Raw genomic sequence first — 15,606 nt, 5'->3', positions numbered from 1 at the left:
AAAGGGACCAACTTTATTTTGAGCGTAACTTGCTTAAATTTAATGCTAGAAACTTTTTGTAAAAACAGAAATAAAGCTTTTTTTAAACACTTTAAAAAAGTTATAATGGGTTTTCCCCAAAAAGTGCTTAATTTTTTGGATATTTCACGTCGAAATATTCTATTTGAAATTTGGTGAATATGAATCTATGTTTCATTGGCTATAACTCTGGTTCTACGAGATCCAGAGACCTAACGCGTACACCATTTTTTTTACTTTTTTATAAGATATATTTTTGCTAAGAACGTTTTTTTCGACAAAATACTTACTTTTTGAGTTATTTGCGAAAAACCGTCTAAAAATGTGGTTATTTTGTTGAAAAATGAACATATTCACTCGCAAATAACTCGAAAAGTGTTGACTTGGCGAAAAAGCTCTATAGAACAAAAGTTACTTAAAATTAGTCAGTTTACCCATTTCCGGACTTATTTTGGACATATATTTTTTCACCCCCAAGAGGGGGTGAAAGTCACCTCCAGGGCAAAAGCACACATCGGCACAATATCATTTTTTTCTTTGACATCTAAGCTATGCGTATGCCAAATTTCATGTCAATCCAAGCGGTTCTTTAAAATTTAGAGCAAAAACCGTGAAAGAATGGACTATTTGGTGTTATTATAATAACTCCGTTCATTTTCAAGATACCGCATCAATTTGAACCATTTTAAAGGAAATTTAATAGACTAATAAAACCACATTGATCACATCAATTCAAAATTTTTAGTTTTTAAAAGGTAAAGGATTAAAGGGCGCAAGAAATAAAACTTAAAGTAGTGATATCTCTGACCGTTTCTATGCTACAGTAATGCAAAAAAATCAAAAATTTTGGCAAAAAACCTTAAATTTTTGTATAGTTTAGGGTAGGAAACAGAGGTTGAACCTCGCAAAATGGACACAAGTCCCGTTTTGTTTTTTTTTCTGGTATATCAAGGAGTGCTTATTATGAGACTAACTTTTTCTTCAAAATTTTGCCCCGGAACCCCCTTTTGACTCCTTTAACCCTCGTAAGGCGGTGCTTAGATTCTTACGTAAACGACGGTGTGGGGTGCATTTGCACCCCATCCGTACATCCATTGTTTTTCATATGTGCACGTCGGGGAAATTGATTTGAAAGATAAATAGGACTTGCTTATTAAACTATGAAACATAATTTTACAAACAAAGTACTCATTTCTTCTTAAAAAAAATTATTATCATTACATCACAAACACATGAAATTTTTCACAGAGTGAGAAACACAAAATTTTTACACACAATACAGTTATGTCGGGACTTTCTGTCTTTTTCTGTGACATAAGTAACACCGACCTTGTTCATTAGCTCCAGGTGTAACATCAGAAACGCCCAATTCAGGATATGAAATTTTCATCATATGCACCCTACAGTCATTTTTCCAAAAAAAAAAACACTTAAACTCAAAGAGTTTTAAATGCTGTTATGGGTGGAGTGCGTTTAGAATTGAATTTAATGCGAATAAAAAAATGGACAAAAATAAAAAAAATTATTAAAAAAGATAGGTGAGAAAAACTAGGTCTGGGGTGCAGCTGCACCCGCACCGCCTTACGAAGGTTAAAGGGGGTAATTTGTGGTTTTTGCGAAAAATTTACTTAATAGTAAAATGAAGAGGGCTATATTTCCTATTTATTTCCCGACAGCATATGTCTATCACCCACCCCAAAGGGAGCGTTCAAGTATTACGTAACGCAATTTTTGAGGATTTTTGACCCCCCTTCCCCCCATGTAACGCACCGTAACGTTTTTCTGAACCCCCTCCCCCTACCTAAACGTTACGTAACACCCAAGTGGCCATTTGAACCTAACTGGAAAACGAGGCTGCGAAAAGTACCGGAAACTCGGTAAAAGAACTTTGTTATTATTTTAATGGCATTTGAGGTAATAATAAAAACTTACAATCATCATTTAGCCTTAAATGTCCACTGCTGAACATAGGCCTCCTCCCCTCGTTTCCAACCATGTCTATCCTGCGCCGCTCTCATCCAGTTTTTATTTAGGTTTCTTAAGTGGTCAGTCCATCTTGTAGGCGGTCGACCGACGTTTTTCTTGTCTTCGCTTGACCTCCATTCCAATAACCTTTTTGTCCATCGCCCATCTGTCATCCTGGCAATGTGTCCTGCCCATCTCCACTTCAACCTCGCTAGCCTTTCGATGACGTCAGTCACCTTTGTTCTTCTCCTGATTTCTTCGTTTTTGATTTTGTCTTGCAGAGTTATTCCTAACATTGAGCGCTCCATTCTTCTCTGCGTTACTCTTAGTTTGGTAGCCGAGGCTTTAGTTAAGGTAAGTGTTTCTGATCCGTACGTCAAGACTGGGAGGACGCACTGATCAAATACCTTTCTCTTTAGGCATGTGGGCAACTCACTTTTAAAAGTTTCTCTCAGTTTTCCAAATGCTGCCCACCCAAGAACGATTCTTCTATTCAGTTCATGTGTCTGGTTATCCCTGTCACTCGAAATTTCATGTCCCATGACATGAAATATGTTCAAAACTTACAATAATAATCTTTTATTATTAATTTTACATTTACATTTACATTTTCCCTACTTGGCCCCATCCTTACATACATTTTTGGTTTCATTCTTTATTGTTCTTCTCATGCATTCTTCTATTTTATCTATTTTAATAAAAGCTTAAAATTAAATAACATATTTATTATTTCAACATTTTATTTTGCTTAGTAAAAATTGTTGTATAACGAATAATATACAATGTTACCAGTAGTTTCGGAAAAATAGTGAAAAAAATGTGTAAAACTTTTTGTTCTTCAACGCCCTGTATCGTGAAAACGCATGCCGTTACATAAATTATTTAGTAAGCAAACCCCAATTATTTTTTAATTTTTCACCTATCGTAGAGATCGTGTTACCTTTTTCTGAAACACTTTGTATATAATATATAAGAAGGCACTTATGGAATAAAATTATTTCTGTCCTTGTTTTAAATAATTTTTTCTACAACCGTGTTAAAAATGCAATTTTTAGCACTCCATACGAGCGTTAAAAATGCTACTTTAAGGCACTAGTGCTTTAAAAATTTTTTAAGGCACTGCCGTTCGTATTGACCGTATATTCAATTTTGATGTAATGTCAAAAAAATATAAAAATGTAATGTCAGTCAAGTTCAAATAAAAGTTTTTGTAGATATTGTCCTGTAATTACGTTTGTAGAAAAAATATTGTATGATATAAGTGTTAAAAAGTACATTTTTAAGGCACTCATGTGAATTGCAGAACTCGCTATCGCTCATTCTGCAAACTTTCACATGCGTGCCTTAAACGTGTACTTTTAACACGTATATCACAAATAACTATTAAAAAACGCTGGGACTTGTAGATTTTCATATATAAAAATGTGTGCTTTTTAAACATAAATTTAAATGTACAGGGTGATTCATGCAAGCCTAGCGTAGTCCATTATCTTTAATTTTAATTAAACACCCTGTATATTTTTGTTTCTAGAAGCTGCTTAACAACCTCATCTCAAAAATGTGTATGTAGAGTCTATTATGAATAATGCAAGGTGAAATTTTGAAATTATGTATAATTTTCGTCAAGATGTTAATCACATAAAACTTTGAAATTAATAATTCAGGAATCACACTTTAAATAAGGGTATTACTTTTTAAAATATCTATCTCTTTTCTAAACTAAGTATCAATATAGTGGGTTTTGTATTTAATGCTTTTTATTTAAAGACATTTTTAAATAATTTGAAAATCTGCGTATTTAAAACATTAATGAATACCTACCTACTGCTGAAAACGATACTGCATGTTATGGACTTAAATTACCCATTTCATTTTTACCAAAATATAAAGTACCTACCTATCTATTCATCAGATAAACCCATAAATAACTCCGAGGGAACAGTTCCGGATATTGGAAACATAATATGACACATGGTCTTTTGAAAACAAAACAATTCTCAACGAAAGAATCTCTTGTTATCTTAGGTTAGGCACTTGACATCATTTTTACATGATTTTACCCTGAAAATCCTATGTCGCTAACTTTACCATCAAATATAATTTAGGTGAAGTGAAACGAAAGAAGATTATGCGCTGTTGAATGTTGGGCTTTGGGTTGTATAATATGAATGAGAAATGGTTTAGATTTGAGCAATGAATTTTTTTCAGAGTTTTCGGTTGATTTTATACAGTTTTCAGTAGATAAGTAGATTGGAGTTCAAATCAGTAGGTTTTATACAGTTTTCAGTAGATCGTTGTTCAAATCAGTGGGTCTACTGAAAAATCAGTAGACAAATCAAAATACAATTCAGGGGTCTATGTAAAACATAAAAGAAATTATGTTATGGATAACGATAATCAATTTTTATTTAAATTAAAAAAGAATGGTACGTAACGCGCTGTTCGAACCCCCTCCCCCACATGTAACGCGCCGTAACGTTTTACAAAACCCCCCTCCCCCCAAACTGCGTTACGTAATACTTGAACGCTCCCAAAGTTGGTGACGCCCCAAAGTTGTCAAGTTTTAAAAAAAGACGTTTTTTAAAAAAAATATTTTTCCCTAGCTGTAATGGAAATCATAAGAAACCATGCGCTAATTAATCACAAATAAGTGGCTGTACTATTTGCGTCCAAAAACGAAAATAGGCCTCACGTGGGGTTATAGAACTTACAACGGGAAAAGATTATTGGTCTTGTGGAGCAAGTAATGTTCTCAGAGGGAGATAGCTGCAGAGCTAGGCGTAACACAGGGCGTTCTGTCCAAAACCTATGCTAGGTAACAGGAACTAGGAAAGCTCAAAAATAAAGCAAAGGAAAGTAGCCAAAAAGTAATAACGGCTCGCCATGCTCGTTTAATTTTCCAACCCAACAATTTCTTACCTGCAGCTCCAAAGGCAGCTTTTGGAAGCTACAGGTGTAACTGTTTCAGTTGAAACGATAAGAAGAAGAGTTAATGCCAAGAAGTATACAGCAGGAGACAGTTGTCGGTTCCCGAGTTATCCAGGCAGCACAAGATTGATCGCCTAAATTGGTGTCTTCACGACCAAAACTGGAACATTGGGAATTGACAAAATGTGCTATTTTTAGAAAAAGTCAGGATTTGTGTAAAACAGATGACCCACGAAATTGTGTACCTACTTGAGGTCGAGGAAGACAAGCAAGAACGAAAACTGTCAGATCTGTTTACAAATATAAAACGGGAAGTGTAATGTTCTGGAGAGGAAAGTGAATTTTAAAAAAACTTCTTTAATTTTCATCCAATCAACTTTAACTGCTCACAGATATTTTTATAACCTATAGTTAGGCTCTGGAGACGTGCAACAGAAGAAAATTTAATTTTCATGCATGACAATGGACCTCCACATCCATTAGAGTGACTAGAGACATCATTGAAGCAGAAGGTATTTCTTGTTTGGAGTGGCCTGCTTGTTCACTCGAGCTTAACCCTATACTATAGAGTATTTGTGGGTTATGCTTAAAAGAAAAATTAGAGCTCGCCGGGATAATCCACAAAACACCGCACGGCTAGTACAAGCTGCTCTTGAAGAATGGAGCAACCTACCACAACAAAATGTTGATAATTTGATTAGGAGCGTGCCCACGCAAACTAAAGCTTGCATAGGACTAGAGGTAATAACACTCACTACCAAAAAAAAAACAAAAAAAAAATAAATAAAAACAATTTAAACATTACTTATTTTACATTGAAATTTTTTATGCTATCGACTTTAAAAGAACTAGTTTCAATTTGTTTTTTAAATACTTTATTGTTTTATTTAATTGTTATGTATTTGTTATTAAATTCGTGAGTTCGTTTCTTTAAATCCGCACGAAATAATAAGAAATATCAGATGATTCCATATAAGTTTGGTTGTGTATACTGGGAAAATATTAAGTACATTGATGCATTAGGACGGAATTCCGAGGCAAATACTCTCATTGACTGTACTATTTTACCTGTTCATATTTGCTACCGCGCGAAAAGTGGGAATTGTTAGCGAGCAAATTTGATTAAATAGTCCAGAAAGCCACTGCGCATCCGCTAGGAAAAATATTCTAATTCGGATTTTTTGCACAATCTTACTCAAAAAGGACTCCTTTTAACAAATTTGCATGTTGCCAGGACCAAAAGGTGGTCAAAAATTTTTTAAACGTTTTTTTTTTGTTTTTTCCTAAAATTATTTTTTTTGCATGGAAAAAAGTTTTTTTAGGTTTTTTGGATCATTCCAAACAGAAAAGGTCTTTAGTGACTTTTCTCTAAAAATGATAGTTTTTGACATATAAGCGATTAAAAATTGAAAAATTGCGAAATCGGCCATTTTTAACCTTCAAAAACTATGTGAAAAACTGAAAATTTAAATGTTGCCAAAGTAGGTAGATACTCTTTAAACATCGATTGATGAAATCCCGAAGAGTTTTTTGCAATACAATATTCAAAACTCCTTTGTTTTTTAATTGCTAATCAAGCATGCGCGACACTATTTTCCATCGAAAGTATGGTGCAAATGAAAGGAATAAATTCGTTATTTCGTAAACCGGCGACTTTAAGGAAAAATCCCGAATCAGGTCGATTTTTATTTTTAAGTTATGATATTGTGGCATATATGGTATACTAATGCCGTCATCCATCTGGGCGTGATGACGTAATCGATGATTTTTTTAAATAAGAATAGAGGTCGTGTGCTAGCTCATTTGAAAGGGTCTTCAATTTTCTATTCAGTAATATAAACATTGATATAATTATTTATACAGGGTGTCCTTCTATTTCTTTTTTTGTTAATAATTTAATTTAATAAAAATTTTTTGGATACCCTGTATAAATAATTATATAAATGTTTACACTACTGAATAGAGAATTGAAGAAACTTTCAAATGAGCTACCACACGACCCCTATTCTCATTTAAAAAAATCATCGATTACGTCATCACGGCCAGACGGATGACGTCACTAGTATACCATATATGCCACAATATCATAACTTAAAAATAAAAATCGACCTGTTTCGGGTTTTTTCCTTAAAGTCGCCGGTTTACGAAATAACGAATTTACTCCTTTCAATTGCACCATACTGAATACACATGCAACGGTGTCGCGCACGCGTGATTAGAAATTAAAAAACAAGGAGTTTTGAATAGTGTATTGCAAAAAACTCTTCGGGATTTTATCAATCGATGTTTAAAGAGTATCTACCTACTTTGGCAACATTTAAATTTTCAGTTTTTCACATAGTTTTTGAGGGTTAAAAATGGCCGATTTCGAAATTTTTCAATTTTTAATCGCTTATATGTCAAAAACTATCATTTTTAGAGAAAAGTCACTAAAGACCTTTTCTGTTTGAAATGATCCAAAATACCTAAAAAAAACAAAAAAAAAAAAAACGTTTAAAAAATTTTTGACCACGTTTTGGTCCTGGCAACATGCAAATTTGTTAAAAGGAGTACTTTTTGAGTAAGATTGTGCAAAAAATCCGAATTAGAATATTTTTCCTAGCGGATGCGCAGTGGCTTTCTGGACTAAAACCTATTGTCAAAATACGATTAAAAATACTTGACCCGAATTTATGAACTGTTCGAAGTATTTTGTTTGATATGCAACGATATTTTTAACTTTATATGTCATATATTTGCGAGGCTATTTCACACTCATTATGGCTCACATAAAAATGTTATAACTTTGTTTTATGGCGGTTTTATCGTCAGATTCCTGTAGTTTATTAGTTTGTACGGGGTTGACTATTTATTCTAACAAGAAAATATTTTTTTGTTTAACCTTCCGCAACTAACATAAGTTTTCTGGGGTCGCAGAAACCGACATAAAAAAATGTTTCCATTGACACACTTTTAAGTGTAGGATTGTGTTTACTCCCTGAAGGAGTAAAATTAAACATAAATGATACCTATTTTTAAATTATTAAACCTCTTTAACATTAGCAAAGTACCAAAGAAAAGAACCAAATCACATAACATCTGATTTGTCAAAAACAACCTCAATATTTCCATTGCTGTTTTCTTGTACCTAGGTTCACTTTTTACTCCTGGCAATTGGGTTACTAAATTATCAGCACTGGTTTGCACGGTCTTTCGTTAAGCTAAATATTTTTTTCATCGAGTAGGTCATGGGTCCAACATAGATCTCTGAGAAAAGATTTGCCGATAATTGCATAATTAGTTGACACTGAAGACTCAAACTTCAACACTAAAAACAGGCATATAAATCTGGCAGTTACTGATAGTGGCGAAGATTCACAACGAACGATTTGGATATAATCGTAAAAGCTCTAACTGGTCGGTGTCACAGACCCAATGTTAGTCACGTAAGGTTAAAATCATTTTTTTTTTCTTACTAACTTTTTCGTGGCTTTACTAATCGTCATTTCTTCTTGTCATATACAGGGATGGGCATAATTCAGCTGGCAAATTTTCAAAAAATATTTACAATAAGTGTTCAAAATGTTCACCATTCATTTTAATACACATCAAATAACGTTTTTCGATCAAACTCATAATGCGAACAAGCATCGCGATTCCACATTGACACTATCTTACTAGATTGCGATAGTTGTCCAATGTTTTAGATATTGGACGTTTTCGATTTCCTCGTAAAAACTCTATTCTTAAGCATGCAAAATTCAAAAGTATTTTTAATTTTTAACTCATTATTTTTTTATTTGACTTTAATATCATTCTACATATCCTCATATTTTGAAATAAAAAAAATTCCCTATATTTTACGAATAAAAAATATATTCTGAAGTTGATGTTTAGTAAAATAGCGTCTATTATGTGTAATTACAAGTAGTTTTACGCTAATGACGTCGACTTTGCAAAGTAACAAGACACTTACTCAACATACAACAGACACATGACACTAATACTCATGTTGTGACTGGCTGAATGACATAAAGTCCATGCCAAAAAAAATTAAAAATTAAAAATTAAAAAAAAAGTTTATTTTTTTGTTAATTGTCATTTTCGACATTTTTGACCCATTCCTCCCCCCCCCTTGGTCATCCGTGTAACAAAAAAAGGTTGGTCATCGGAAGGTTAAACGCTACAACATTACCAACTGATTTTGCATTCCTAGGACTTCCATTGCCCTAAACATATCAAAGTCAAATCAAGATTCCAGTATTTTTCAAATCAAGATTCCAAACTTTTTTAAAATCGAAATGAATGTCGACTCGATTCAAGTTCTCTGTTTAACCTAGATATGACAATAGTCACAAGTCTTTGATAAAGACTCGTTTCATACAGGTTCTCTGAACCGCATATTGGAATATTTTCCTATCTGTGCCTTTTGATATTGTCATATCTGGGTTAAACAGAAAACTTGAATCGAGTCGACATTCATTTCACTTATTCCCCTTAGAGAGCGTTCTAACCATACTACGGTATAAATAGTTTTATTTTTGTACCGAGAACTACGGACGTTTTGGTGTAAATTTGTCTTCTGCAGAACCTCCTTGACAACGGGTAGACCTAGAAATAGTACTATCGGGGGATGGCAGGAGACAGATTTAAATCAAAAAAATCGTAGATTTTCTAATTTTTTAAAATTCTTTGAATTTTTGTATAACCTGGAATTATCTATTAAAATATCTTACGCTAAATAAAGATTCTGGCAGTGCTCGCACTATTGCCTGAATACAACATTGTTGCTGATATTTCTTCAACCGAACCATTTCATTAATTTATTGCTTTTTAAACAATAAATCATGAAATGAAAATATTGACAATTCAACAAAAATGTTGATATCATTGTGACCGAACGCAACTCATTATGTACTATGTGTGGCCTAACTTTGACAACAATACTCTGGCAAATGTATTATATTTTTGCAAAATTCTGTAATGTGTTTAACAGAACAATTTTAACATTTTGTTTTCAATTCATATATCAGTCCTCTACAAATAGTATTTTATGACTTTTGATATATGAAATAATTTGGGAAGTAGGAATTCAACAGTTTATAATTTCCCATTAAGTTTAATATGGCTCGTTTGACTATTCACCACCTGGTACAGTTCGACTAACAGATTATCTATTACGAGTGATTTGCTTTTGGCCAGTTTTTTGCTTGTTTCTTCAAGAATTTATGATTGCTCCTCTTCCCTCTCATATTTTTCTTCAGTTTCATTTATCTTATTTCATTCGTCTTCAAGCCTTTCTTCTTCGTTCTTCACGAGGAAGTCCAAGGGTGTAAGTATTACATAACTTAGGTACTTCTTCTTCTTTGGATGCCGTCTTCTTAGCGAAGGTTTGCGATGACTTCTGCAAAGTCTTCTCTATTTTGGTCTTTTCTTATTAGGCCATCCGCACACACAGCTACTAAAAAGAAACCAGTTGGTAACTTTGGTTACCAATCAGTTACTTACTAGTCACTGCCCATGTATTTTAATGAGTGTCCGCACACAGCGCTACTAGTTAGCAGCCGGTCTATAGTGCGGGAGTGATCAGTCGAAAGCGGACTGGACATGCAGGTCGCTTGGGGACTGGTTTCTAGCCTTTTGTGATATTTTATTAAAGTTTAACACGCGAAATTGGCGGAAGAGTCGTTTAATATAAAATTAGTGCAAGAAGTGGAAAACATCCGTGCCTATACAGGGTGTAAGAAAAATACAGGTCATAAATTTAATCACATATTCTGGAACCAAAAATAGTTCGATTGAACCTAACTTACCTTAGTAGAAATATGCACAAAAAAAAGTTACAGCCCTTTGAAGTTACAAAATGAAAATCGATTTTTTCCAATATATCGGAAACTATTAGAGATTTTTTATTGGAAATGGACATGTGGCATTCTTATGGCTGTAGAATCTTAAGAAAAAATTATAGTGAAATTTATACACCCCTTAAAAATTTTATGGTGGTTTTGTTCCTTTAAACCCCCCAAACTTTTTTGTACGTTCCAATTTAATTATAATTGTAGTACCGTTAGTTAAACACAATGTTTTAAAAACTTTTTGCCTCTTAGTACTTTTTCCAAAAGTCAGTTTTTATCGAGATAAGTTGAATATTTGTCAAATCCACCACATATTTGTATATGGTTAAGTACGATTATGGAGACTTCGTAATAATATGAAAATTTATTTATGATTTACATTTTTAGATATATTTTGAACCGTATTCAAAAAGAAGCCACATCTCGATAAAAGGTACGTTATCGGAAAAATACAAAGAGGCAAAAAAGTTTTTAACTAATGGTAACACAGTAATAGTTTAATTGGAACGTACACAAACATTTGGGGGGTTTAAACGCACAAATCCCCCATAAATTTTGTATGTAAACTTATTAAAAAAGAAGCCGCATCTCGATAAAAACTACCTTATCGAAAAAATACTAAGAGGCAAAAAAGTTTTTTAAAAGTTTTTTAACTAATGGTACCATAATATTAATTTAATTAGCACGTACACAAAAGTTGGGGGGGGGGGGGGTTTAAAGGAACAAAACCCCATAAAATTTTTAGGGGGTGCACAAATTTCACTATAATTTTTCTTTAAGATGTTCCTACCATAAGAATATCACATGTCTATTTTCAATAAAAAATCTCCAATAGTTTTCGATATATTCGAGAAAATCGATTTTCATTTTGTAACTTCAAAGGGCTGTAACTTTTTTTATGTGCATATTTGTACTAAGATAAGTTAGGTTCATTCAAACTATTTTTGGTTCCAGAATATGTACTTTAATTTATGACCTGTATTTTTGTTACACCCTGTATAAACTTAATCAACTAGTTTTGATGGTAAATAAGCCACAATTTTACTAAAAAAATGATTTTATTAACGTTTCGACGTCCAAATCGGATGCCGTTCAAAATACAAAAAATATTAATGAATTAAACAAAAATGTTGTTGCTTAGTAAAAAATTCTTCTAATAATTTATTTAATCTGACTGATTTATATCGGCAATTCAGACATATATTATACATTTTAAAGTAGAAGACTTTAAAATGATATTGCCAATATTTATGAGTTGCGTTGCTGGGACGACTTTACTGAAAGATAGTTAATTCGATTACATGAAATCAACCACAACTCAAGAACATCCGTCACAAAAAAATCATAACAAGTGATCTGTCTTTAAAAATACAACTACATGCAACGGTGACAATAAATAATAACAACAATATCATTTTAAAGTCTTCTACTTTAAAATGTATAAATATATGTCTGAATTGCCGATATAAATGAGTCAGATTAAATAAATTATTAGAAGAATTTTTTACTAAGCAACAACATTTTTGTTTAATTCATTAACATTTTTTGTATTTTGATAACGGCATCCGATTTGGACGTCGAAACGTTAATAAATTTTTTTTTTTTAGTCAAATTGTGGCTTGTTTCCCATCAAAAACTAGTTAATTACAAAAATTCCACAAGAAAATAGCTTCGGAACAACATTATATAAACTTAAACACCGCCTAACAAAGCTACTCAGTACAAAGTACAGTCAAGAAGTGACTCGTTTTATTAATTTTCAGTAGCGTTGTGTGCGAGCCATAGTTGATAACCAGTTGACAATTCTAGTTACCAACTAGTTTAGTTTCTTTTTTATAGCTGTGTGTGCGAAAGGCCTTAGACCTTGAAAGTCTAATCCTGTCCATTCTTTGATGCATTCTTTGCACTCGGGCCGCACCTTCCTTATATTTTCCCTTCTATAATAAGTTGAAGGAAGTTATACCTATCATGTCTAAATATGTGTCCAAGATAAGATGTTTTACGTTTCTTGACAATTTCTGTGAGTTCACGTTCTCTATTCATCTTAGGTACAATTATTAAAATAACATAGTAATCACAAAATTTTAAAGTAAAAACACTTATTATTATTTGTAAACTGTTTAAAAAAGCGGCTCTGAAAGTTAGGAACTAAACAATAATTGATATACTAACATACCTTCAATCCAGGGTGTCCAGTGAATCGAGGGACGAATGCAGAGAGAGCAGAGTTTCGAGCTCGGCCAGGTGACCCCCGTCAGTCCAACCAACGGCTCTACCAGAAACCGAGATGACCATCGTGGACCTCCCCCCGCAGGTACCTCTTCCGTTTGATTCGTTGCAAATTTAACCCAGGTTACAAAATTAACCAAAAAAATATTTTAGTGCATAATGTTTCATATATTATCATGTTTTTTATGTCGTGTTGCTTTAATCTGGGTTTAAGTTGTAACGTATCTTTATCCTCTTTTCTCTTACCTATGGATTGTTTCCTTTGCTTGTGTACACGGTGTTATATTAAAAATGTAGTAAATAGCAGATAAAAAGTGTGAATTACATTTTTTTAGCCAATAAAAGGTGAAATAGAAAGTAATGGAACGAGGAAAGCTGGGTAATAATAATTAAAGCAGACATCTTAGACTCAGCTAGAGAAGCTCTGGGCGAAAAGAAAAAAGCGAGTATCTACCAAAGCGAATAACTCTGTGGTGTTATACAAAGGTGAAGGGCAAATGCCAGGAAAAGAAAAAAGCTTAGCTAAGGAACATGTCCAATAAGACGCAAAAAGCTTAAGAAGATTACAAGAGAATAAGAAATGAAACACATGCACTTGTAAGTAGAATTAAAAACGAGCACTGGGATCGCTTGTCAAACGAATGGGATAATGTTTTTATGGGTTACAAAAAGAAGTATGACGCTTTGAGATTAAAGAGCGGAGGTGAAGGAATTAATAGATCCAAGACACATAGAAAATATAAATACATATAATATAAACACCAGAAATTATCAAATACGAAGAAGTTCACCTAAGATCAAGTATAAAAAATCATTGAAAAGCTTTGTCTTCTTTAAGTGCCATCTCCGCGACGGAGGTCGGCAATCATCATAGCTATTCGGATTTTAGAGACGGCTGCTCTGAAGAGTTCATTTGATGTACATCCGTACCATTCTCTCAGGTTGTGTCTCCCTTGCTTCTTTTTCGTTGAATCTTTGCCTGTATAATCAATTGGAGCAAGTTGTATTTCTCTCCACGTGTAATATGTCCGAGATATTCTAATTTTCTTGTTTTGATGGTATTTAAGATTTTCATTTTTTATTCATCTTTTTTAGAACCTCTTGTTGTCTCCACGGTTTTTTCAGAATTCTTCTGTACACCCACAGCTCGAACGATTCTAGTTTTCTCATTGATGCGGCATTCAAGGTCCAAGCTTCCATTCCATAAAACAAAGTCGAGAAAACGTAGCACCTAGCCAACCTAACTCTTAACTCTTCTTCTTTTTCTTCTTAAAGTGCCTATCCATTCCGGATGTTGGCGATCATCATGGCTATCTTGACTTTGTTTACCGCAGCGCGGAACAGTTCAGTGGTAGTCGTGTTATACCACTTTCGTAAATTTTGAAGCCAGGAAATGCGTCTTCTTCCCGGTCCACTTTTACCGTTTACCTTCCCTTGGAGAATCAGTTGGAGAAGGCCGTAACGTTCTTGATTTCTCATTACAGGTCCTAGATATTCTAATTTTTTTGTTTTGATGGTTATGAGAATTTCACACTCTTTCCCCATTCTACGCAGGACTTCCACATTAGTAATTCGGTCAACCCAGTATATACGTAAGGTACGCCAATAACACCACATTTCGAAAGCTTCGAGCCGATTCATAGATGCAACAGTTAGTGTCCACGCTTCCATTCCGTAGAGCAGAACTGTGAATATGTAGCATTTCAACAGACGGTATTTTGTTTTAAATGATATGTCTCGACTGTTGAAAATGGGTCTCATTCTAACGTATGCTACTTTCGCTTTTTTTATTCGCTGTTTAATTTCTGTTGAGTAGTCCCATTGGTTATTTAAATTCGTACCCAGATATGTATATTGCTCAACTCTTTTGATATTTTGTTGGTTGATTGTAAGTTGAGCGTTTAGTATTTTTTTTACTAATTGTCATAAATTTGGTCTTCTTTATGTTAAGAGCTAGTCCGTGTCTGTTGCTGACTTCTGTTATACGATTTGTTATATAATATCTGTAAATCATTCAGATTATCGGCAAAGACTATGGTGTCATCTGCATATCTACTGTTATTCAACCATTCACCATTTATTAATAATCCTTTCGCACAACCGTCTAACTAAAGCTTCCTTAAATACCCATTCAGAGTAAATATTGAATAATAGCGGAGATAAAATACAGCCCTGTCGTACTCCTCGTTCTATTGCAATTTTATCAGTTAAATGGTCGTCTATTTTTATTTTGGCCGTTTGATTGTAATAAATATTTCTGATAATTCTTAGATCTTTGTTGTCAATTCCAATTTCTTGCATTAGAGTTATTAATTTGTAATGTTTTTGTCAAATGCTTTCTGGTAATCTATAAAGCATACGTATTTATCACAATTTACAACTCTTAGCTCCAACTTCAAATCTCTTGTGCAGAGCACTTTTCTCATTTTGTTAAACTTTGCTCTAACCTTTTATATTCTGATTTTGATTTCCTGAAAGTAATCACCTGTGGAGTTGATCATTGAAAAGCCAAAGAACAGAATAGCTGCAGTTAAAGATGGAATACCAAATGAATTGTTGAAATATGGTGGAGCGGTTATGAAGCATCAACTGACAACAACAATTAACTAGATTATATGACACCATCAAATAC

General features: G+C 33.4%; 1 protein-coding gene across 11 annotated transcripts in view; it reads left to right on the top strand.

Annotated features, from left to right (window-relative positions):
• The window catches only part of LOC114331044 (probable phospholipid-transporting ATPase IA), a 231,133-nt gene that overhangs the window by 79,403 nt on the left and 136,124 nt on the right, over positions 1 to 15,606 (top strand). For 9 of the 11 annotated variants that reach the window (XM_028280509.2, XM_028280511.2, XM_028280510.2 and 6 more), the window contains exon 2: positions 12,933 to 13,059. The exons of the other annotated variants lie outside the window; for them this stretch is intronic. In XM_028280509.2, coding sequence (XP_028136310.1) covers positions 12,957 to 13,059 — 103 coding nt within the window. In that variant the 5' untranslated portion in view covers positions 12,933 to 12,956. The remainder of the gene's footprint in view (positions 1 to 12,932; positions 13,060 to 15,606) is intronic. 11 annotated transcript variants of the gene reach the window in all.

The sequence above is a fragment of the Diabrotica virgifera genome, chromosome 8 (genome assembly GCF_917563875.1).
Source record: "Diabrotica virgifera virgifera chromosome 8, PGI_DIABVI_V3a".
NCBI classification, from domain to species: Eukaryota; Metazoa; Arthropoda; class Insecta; order Coleoptera; family Chrysomelidae; genus Diabrotica; species Diabrotica virgifera.
This window is presented reverse-complemented; position numbering and strand designations above follow the sequence as displayed.